Source organism: Sus scrofa, chromosome 5 (genome assembly GCF_000003025.6).
Source record: "Sus scrofa isolate TJ Tabasco breed Duroc chromosome 5, Sscrofa11.1, whole genome shotgun sequence".
Classification (NCBI taxonomy): Eukaryota; Metazoa; Chordata; class Mammalia; order Artiodactyla; family Suidae; genus Sus; species Sus scrofa.
Window position 1 is genome coordinate 40,414,499 of NC_010447.5, and position 8,971 is coordinate 40,423,469.

Consider the following 8,971-nt stretch of genomic DNA (forward strand, 5'->3'; position numbering starts at 1 on the left):
CTTAGAACACTGTAGATGCTAAATAATAGTAATAACTGTTACTATTACTTTTCCTTCCTCTTCCTGATTTTGTATGGGTCACACACATATATTGCTCAACTGAACTGAACTGATTTTTAGTTTCAGTCATTGAGAAAAATCAATACAATATATACTATTTTTCTCATCAGAAAAATACCATATCTCTTTTGGTCTGATGGTGATGCAGAGTTCAAATTAAATTAACATTAAATTCATCAAATGCTTATTTCATAAAAAGCACAATATAAAGATATTATTGGATTGTGTCACTGTGACAAAATTTCTTATCCCAGAAATAATTTCCAAATAGTGAAGAATTTAGTGTTGGATTCAGGGATACGTGTTAACAAACATATCCTCAATCTATCCATTTTTATAATTTTCTCAGCTAAATAGGTTTTAGTATATTGGAAATATTTGTTTTGTTGTAACATTTAAATATTTTAAAAAGTAAATAGCAGTTATCTCTAAATAAATAAATAGCAGTTATCTCTAAAGCAGTTAAATATGGCCTAAGTAAAACAACAGAAAATATTCCTGATTGGTTGAAATCTCTTTTCCCTTAAGACTGTGACATCAATCAAGCATTCTACTAAAATTTAATGGTTGTTAGTTATTTTTCTTATTTTAAATAAACAACAACAGTTTTTAAATCACATCCTATTATAAAAATAACGCATATTTTCAAGTAAATATACGTATAAGTATTAAACACTATAGTAAGTAAAATTTTTAGGAGTTCCTATTGTGGCTCAGCAGCTTAAGGACCCAATGTTGTCTCTGTAAGGATACAGGTTCCATCACTGCCCTTGTTCAATGGGTTAAGGATCTGGCATTGCTGCAAGCTGTGACATAGGTCACAGGTAAATTTCAGATCTGGTGTTGCCATGAGCTGGGGTGTAGTTTGCAGATGTGGCTCTGATCTGGCGTTGCTGTGGCTGTGGTATAGGCAGGCAGCTCCAGCTCCAATTCAGCCGCTAGTCTGGGAACCTCCATATGATAAGGGTGTGGCCCTAAACAACACAAACAAACAAACAAAAAAGAATTACCTTCTAATCAAGAAATTCAGTTAAGTCTAATTTTTAAAAAAAAATTAATGTCAAAATTATCAATTTGGTTACTCTTGAAAAATATTCAAAACATATACAATTTTAAGATGTTTCTAAGAGCAATGCTGTAGAGCACCTTTTAATTACAGCTTTCTAAAAGATCTTTAAAAGAGTAGAAACTCAACATTTGAAAATGAATTGTGGAGTTCCCATTGTAGCTAGCGGAAACAAATCAGACTAATATCCACGAGGATACGGGTTTGATCCTGGGCCTCACTCAGTGGGTTAAAGGATCTGATGTTGCCACAGCTGCAGCATAGACAACTAAGCTTGGATCTGATTCCTGGCCCAGGAAATTCCATTTGCCATAGGGTAGCCAAAAAAGGAAAAAAAAAAAAAAGTTTGGGAGTTCCTGTCATGGCTCAGTGGAAACAAATATGACTAGCATCCAGAGGACACAGGTTTGATCCCTGGCCTCGCTAACTGGGTTAAGGATCCAGTGTTGCCATGAGCTGTGGTGTAGGTAGCAGATGCGGCTCGGATCTGGCATGGCTGTGGTGTAGGCCAGTGGCTACAGGTCTTATTTGACCCCTAACCCGGGAACCTCCATATGCCGTGGGTGTGGCCTTAAAAAGACAAAAAAAAAAAAAAAAAAAAAAAAAAAAAAAAAGTTTGGGTTAAAAACATTTGTCCAACAGTCACTATTATAACTAAAGAATCGATCAACTTTCTAAGCACTAAATAGAGTACAACTTGGCCCCAAAGAGTGTGTACAAATAAAGGACTTTGTATTTATTATTCAAAGACTACACTTAATTTTCACCTGTGCACAATTTTATATTTGCAAATGAAGAATACTTTACAAATCCACTCATTATTTAAAACCCAGAGAAAGCATAATTCAATACTGAAGATAGTTCACACAGTTATAAAAAGTTTACAAATGTAAAACAGGGTTAAAAGATGAATTCTATACACAGTTCTCAGTTTACACATCAAAATTAACATATCCAAATAATACTTTTCTGTAATAGAATGACAACCCAATGAATGTACTCAAAATAGAAGACAAAGAATCCAAAATCCACCCCCCAAAATCCTACCCAAGTTGTTCCCTGAATTACAAAATAAGACTAGACCAAACAATTTCTAAAATTCCTTTAAATTGTAGCTTTTTTTGGATAATGGAATTAAGTTACACTGTTTTTTAATTATGTGACGTTATAAGTCACTTGTTTTAACCTCTCAGAAAAGATACAATTTCACTTAAAATAGCTCAGCAAAGAAATTATTCCCTATAAATTTTATGAGGTTTACTGTAAAATCTCCTTTGGTAACTTTGGTGGGTTGGAAAGTGTCCCACAAAGAGACAGGCCTACTTGAACCTGTAAATATGACCTTATATAGAAAAAAAAGAGTCTTTAATTAAGTTCAAGATCTGGGCATGCAATTTTCCTGGATTAGAGTGGGCCCTAAATCCAAAGACATTGTCCTTATAAGAGAAAGAAAACAAAAAGGAAGGCCATGTGAAGACAGAGGCAGATACTGGAGCAATGCCGTCTATAAAGCAAAGAACATGAAGGAGAGCAGACAGCCACCAGGAGGTAGGAGAGAGGCATGGAATGGATTCTCTTTGAGAGTCTCCAGAATAAATTAACACTAGTGACACTTTAATTTTACACTTCTGGCCTCCAGAACTGTGAGAGAATTTTCTTTTTTTTTTTTTTAATGGCCACACCTACGGCACATGGAAGTTCCTGGGTCAGGAACTGAATGCTGGCAGCAGCTGTGGCAAGGCTGGACACCGTGCTAGGCCTGGGATGGAACTGGTACCTCCAGAGACCTGAGGCACTGCAGTCAGATTCTTAACCCACTGTGCTATAGTAAGAACTCTGAGAAGTTTTTTTAAGTCACCAAATTTGTGGTAATTTGCTATGGAAGCCATAAGAAAGTAGTACAGAAAATCCCTTTTAAAAGGTATTATTATCAAAGAAATTTATCTTTGGCCATCATATATTTCATGTTAGGAATAGTGAAAGGACTTCATCATTTTTACATTTTAAAAAAAAAATCAGTAACTTGATTTCTAGATAAACACAGAAGAGCCTCTATTTAATAAGATTTACTATTTCAGTGAGTCTATTTTGCCTTATGATTTAAATTATATTTACTAAAATGTTTAACAATGTTTCCATCACGAATATTACCTAATCACTTGTAAATTTTTTCAGACACTGCTACATCTTTCTGAAGAGAATAATAAATAAGTTCCAGCACTATAAAGCATGCCCAGTTTACTTAAACTTGTATATAAAAAGTTTTCAAGCTTTTTGAGTAGCTAAAGAAATACCATGAGATAACTATAAATATCTTATTTCCCCATCATTATTCAGGGTTATGGAGGAAGTCCTAAAACTTTTCTCAGTTCATTTTTTGTTGTTGTTGTTTTTTTTTTTTTTTTTCATGGCAGCACCTGTGGCATATGGAAGTTTCCGGACTAGTGACCGAATCTGAGCCACAGCTGTGACATACACTGCAGTTGTACCAACAGCAGATCCTTTAACCCACTGTAAGAGGGTGGGGATTGAACTTGTGCTGGCACAGTAACCCCAGCTGCTGCAGTCAGATTCTTAACCCACTGTACACAGCAGGAACTCCTCAGTTCTTTACCACTTAACTTTCTTGCATATATATATATGCCTGTGGTATGTGGAAGTTCCCAGGCCAGGGATCAAATCTGTGCCACAGCAGTGACAATGCTGGATCCTTCACCTGCTAGCCCACCAGGGAACTTCTTTTTTTTTTTTGGATTTTATACATATATATAAACACTTACTTCTGATATTTAAAACACAAAAAATATGATGTGATCTGAGGATCACTATGGTGCCTAAAGAAATTCCAAAATTTCTACTTAGTTTTCATTACAGAAATAGTCCGAATAAGTCTAATTTTAGAGTTCATGATATCCCTGATATTACCACATAAACCTTTGAATGTCCTGACTATTTGGCCACTGAAAAGTCTTGTTTAGAAAGATATAAAAAGTTAGGAAATTCACAACTGCATAGCAACCCAGCTCACAAACAAGTCTAGATGTGGGTGGCAGAGGTATGTTAAGCCTATAAATAACATAAGGTAAAATGAAATAACGGAATTCTAGCAGTTTTTGAGGTACTATGACAGTAAATAAGCATATGAAAAACATTAAATTCCAGAAAATCGACTTTGATTTCAATGAATCAGCTATCGTCCAACCAGCAAATATATAGACTGGAACTAACAAGTATTTCACGATTTCATATTTTTGAAAAACTCTTTTCCACACATAAAATGTATAATGTCTATTATCTGAGAGCAAGTATTTATGAGCATAAGTAAACTTCCAAACTAAAAATATTGAGACTAAAGTAATCACAAAAAACTGAATTTTCCGTTTCCAAACTAGGCAAAGAAAAGCCCTGATTTTGCTAAGAGATAAGAGGTGAGGAAAGGAAAAAAAAAGAGTAAAAGAGAAAAAGTAGAATAGCTGAGGAAAGTGCAGACAGGCTTCATGACTGCTACGATCACCAATAACAATTCCACCATTAACTACCACAAATGCACAAAACAGAAACATTAGGAGGATATAGGGCCAAGTCAAAAGGAAAAGTATACTTAAGTTCTTAAAGGACATGGAATAAGCCAAAAGAAACTGAAGAATCTTCCTGAATTCTGAAAATGGTCCTTTAATAGGGGGAAGCCTCTCTTCCTTCTTCTTTTGTAGCTCGGTTTTCCAAGCTTCAGTTAACTTTTGTGAAATGACATTTCCTGCACAGAAGATAGCCCAAATGATATTTGTTTGACGAAACATGAATCCACAAAATCCAAGCAAGGCTGAGGTTTTATGATTTCCATAAAGACACATCAAGTATGCAAAAAGAGTAAAAAACATGGATCCCGCTTCTGTATAATATAGGAAGTTAAAAAAATACAATGTGGGAAATACTGCTAATGTCAATGTTGACAAAATTCTCTGGATACTTGAGGCAGCCTACAAGGAAGAGAAAACACAGTTTACAAAAAAGCAAATAGGCTCTTTATGCTAAGCTAATGAAGAGATTTAATTAAAAAAAACAAAAAACTCCTTGAATCTTATTTAAAGAAAATTATTTAGTATTAATCTTACTTCTGCCTTTGCAAAAACACAGTATGTATTTATGAGGGTGCTTTCTAATACCTTTTAGTTACATCTGTCATTCTGGAAGCCAATAAGATAATACATGTGTGTGTCAAGTTCCTATGGCTGAAAATATTTTGAATCATTCAACAGACAGTTAAGGAGGTACTGTGGGAAAGACACTGAACTCAGTTCTATGAGGAACGTGGAGATGAATGGGATACAGTGCAGGTGGTTCCATTTTGGTGAGCTTTAGTCCTAATGCCTTCTGTAAGCATTCATTTAGCTCTCTAAATCACCAAGCCATACCATGCCATTCCCTTGATTAAAATGAAAGGCTGTCTACCACCTACTACATAAACTTTAAAATGCTTTCTGTGACATAAAAAGATGTTCATGACTTCTCCCCTATCTACTTCTATAGCTTTCTGCAGCCTTATGTCCCTGTACTCTTATAATTCCAAATGGCAATCCCTGCATTCACTCTCATCCTACAGCCCCATCTGTCATCAAGATTCAGCTCGAGTACCATGTTCTCTGTAAAGCCTTACCCAATGCCACCCACACCTCCTTCTCCCACTCAGGCTGCACCAAGTGCTCCTCTGCTCCTTCTCTGTATCCTCATGGTGTTTTATAGCTATCTCCCTCTCATAATTTATACTACTGAAATCATCTTTATAAGTTAAAAATAACTACTATAATTAGTATTTACTGAGTCCTTACTATTACATCAGGCAGTATTCTAAGTATTGTCCATTTATGAAGTGCCTTTATTTTACAGAACAGTCCTAATCAGGTAGATTCTATATTGTTTCCACTTAACAGATGAAAACATAGAGTCACTAAGGGTAACCTGCCCAAAGTAACGCAATTAGTAAGAGGACAAAATTCAAACCCAGGTAATCCACCTCATCTCCAAGGTCTGCACTGTTTTTTGTTTTTTGTTTTTTTTTTTTTTGTCTTTTTGCCATTTCTTGGGCTGCTCCCGTGGCATATGGAGGTACCCAGGGTAGGGGTCGAATCGGAGCTGTAGCCACAGGCCTACGCCAGAGCCACAGCAACGCGGGATCCGAGCCACGTCTGTGACCTACACCACAGCTCACAGCAACGCCGGATCCTTAACCCACTGAGCAAGGCCAGGGATTGAACCTGCAACCTCATGGTTCCTAGTCGGATTCGTTAACCGCTGCGCCACGACGGGAACTCCAGCATTCTTAAACCACATAAAAATTTCCAGGTAATGTGGGTTTCCCCTAATAAGATATATATTCCTTAAGAGAAAAACTGCCTCATTTACTTCTATAGTCTCAGTATTTAGCACATGGAATAAGCTCAGAAAATATTTACCGAACTGGTTTAATTCATGAACATTTATAGGTTTTATAAATAGATAAGAGTGTCTCAAATATTTCAAGACAAATATCTTCCAAAATGGAGGTAGGGGACTTGCTTTACCTTTACAAAAGATAAACAAATACTAAATGTTAAATATATTTTCCACCAATTTTCATAAAACCAATTCTTCATAATTGTGGACCTGATTGTACATCAGCTTGTAATTAATTACTCTGAAAACAAACCTTGTGTCTGGGTTGCACCTTGCGGAAAAGCAAATATAATAAATAGAAGTTGCCAACACTGAAGAGAAGATTAACAAATCTGAGCATTCCAATGGAGCAGACAACATGTTCTGACCATCCGAAGATCCAATTGGCCGGTTTGACCACTCCAACTGACAGCAGGTATAAGCCAGGTAATGTAGTAATCATGGGGTCCCACTTAAAAATAAAAAGCCAACAATGAAGCAAAACCCAAGAGGTGATAGTGATAGGACTGACACAAAGAGGTCATGCATTTGGGGAAGTTATCCTATGACATGGTTAAATAAGTCCGTGGCAATGGAGACAGCTCTGATAAGAAGTTTTACTATGTTTTGTCCCATACCTGTGTTGTTATTGTTAAAGTATCAGCAACCAGTAGACAACAACTTAACCTTAGTTTTTATTTTCTTATACCCACTCTTTAGAGGGTGATCTTTTTGGTGATTAAACTGCAAATGCTCTAGTTTTTAAAAGCATGGAAACACCAATGGAACTCTAATGCATTTGCAGTGAAAAGTCTTTAAAGAAATTCACTCAGAGGATCCACAACGACAGGTACAATGTAGTAGCCAGGAATTGTGCTAAACCCTCTGTATTTAATCCTGCAACAAGACTTATAGTAGACATTACTGTCATTTTCAGATAAGTAACCTGAAAATCAGAAAAGTTCCAAGCCACATGACTAGTAAATAACAGAACCAAGATTTAAAATTATGTTTTTCTCCAACTACAGACTATATTTCTAATCACTACTCTCTAACGCCTTTTACCAGAAGAGAAGGATAATGTCCACTTTATTTTTGTATCTATATTTATATACATATGTGGCTAAATACACATTTAAGTATGACGGCCTATCACTGATTTCCAATTTATCCAGTTAATAGAAGGTTGCTAAAACCAGCAAGGACGAAATTAATATAACCTGGCACTTCTTAGCGGCTGAAGGGCCACCCCCTCTACCCCACTTGCAAAATACAGTGAAGTGACTGACGGGTGAGCTAAAGTGAAGTTTTCTGACATTTCCTAGGTGCAATTCAGTGCCCCAAATCCCAGGATTGGCAAAAAAACGAAAAACAAAAACAAAAAACAGAATAGCTTTGGTCAGTTGCCTAGAAAAGGGGCAGTAACTCAGTTCCCATTAGTACATCTCCTAGAGCATTTTTTTCTTGGAAACAGAACTGCGTTTTTGTTTTTTTTTTCATTCATTTAGTAAATATTTCTCAGACCTCAGAAACCCGAACAAAAGATCACCGGGGTCCTTTTCCTGCTGTGAGCGGAGGGACCTAAGGTTAAGGGTGGGTGACTAGCGCTGGGACCGGGCCTGCTCTCACTAGCCATTCTAGGGTGCTGACAGGTCGGGGACCCCACCTGCGAGAGGGAGAAATGGCCCTCACAGTAGCGCTGCGCCTGCGGCAGGTGGAAGATCTCGTCCATGTAGGGTTCTCGCAGCGCCCGGCTGAAAGCGGAGAAGAGGAGGCAGGACACTAAAAAGGTACAGCTCAGGGCAGCCGAGAAGTAGTAACCCTCCAGCTGCGCCATTCCTGCCCCCATAGCCAAGAACCCAGTCCTGGTAGATCGGGGCGAGATGCTTGGGTCCGCAAAGTCAGGCTTGACACTCGGGCTCGAAACCGGCGCGCAAGGCGGGAATCGCCAGAGGGAACCGAGCACAGCCGGAAGGAAAGGAATGCCGGGAGAGCGCGGACCCCGAGCTTCCGGAAGGAAGGAGCGGGTCACTGTTTCCCGAGAGACGGGTTTAGATAACGGACCGAATTGTTGCGCTGTCAATCACGTTGCATAGGGCACACTGAGTGGTCAGCGCAGCCTGGAGGGGCAGACCTCGGGGGTCTGAAGGGTGCTGGAGCCGACTGCGTGGTGCTTGAAATGAAACCCTCCGTTTATTTTAAAGGTCTGGGTAGGCGTTTCCCCTGCGGTTCCCATTTCTTACCAGCAGGTGGCGACGTTTCCCCACATTTGCAATCCCTAAATGCTTAAAAATTTCACACCCCCGTCACCCCCGCGCACCCCACAGGCCCATGTTATTTCTCTCAAGTGATCTAAGTTACTAAAACGTTCCATTCCAAGGCATTTGATGTCACCAACTTTTGAGCGTGGAAGGGGAAGTGTTGGTTGTAGAAGCA

At 38.2% G+C, this 8,971-nt stretch overlaps 1 protein-coding gene across 3 annotated transcripts; it reads right to left on the bottom strand.

Annotated features, from left to right (window-relative positions):
• Nucleotides 1,837–8,528, bottom strand: ALG10 (ALG10, alpha-1,2-glucosyltransferase). Of its 3 annotated transcripts, none has more exons than NM_001244234.1 (3): nucleotides 8,202–8,518; nucleotides 6,810–7,007; nucleotides 1,837–5,103 (listed from the first exon to the last, which is right to left on the bottom strand). In NM_001244234.1, exons 1-3 carry the CDS (start codon nucleotides 8,382–8,384, stop codon nucleotides 4,048–4,050), a joined length of 1,437 nt encoding a protein of 478 aa, NP_001231163.1. In that variant the 5' UTR covers nucleotides 8,385–8,518; the 3' UTR covers nucleotides 1,837–4,047. The 3 variants fall into 3 exon arrangements, with proteins under 3 accessions (NP_001231163.1, XP_013853200.1, XP_005664058.1); XM_013997746.2 differs by having other exon boundaries at nucleotides 8,228–8,360; XM_005664001.3 differs by lacking the exon at nucleotides 6,810–7,007 and having other exon boundaries at nucleotides 8,202–8,528.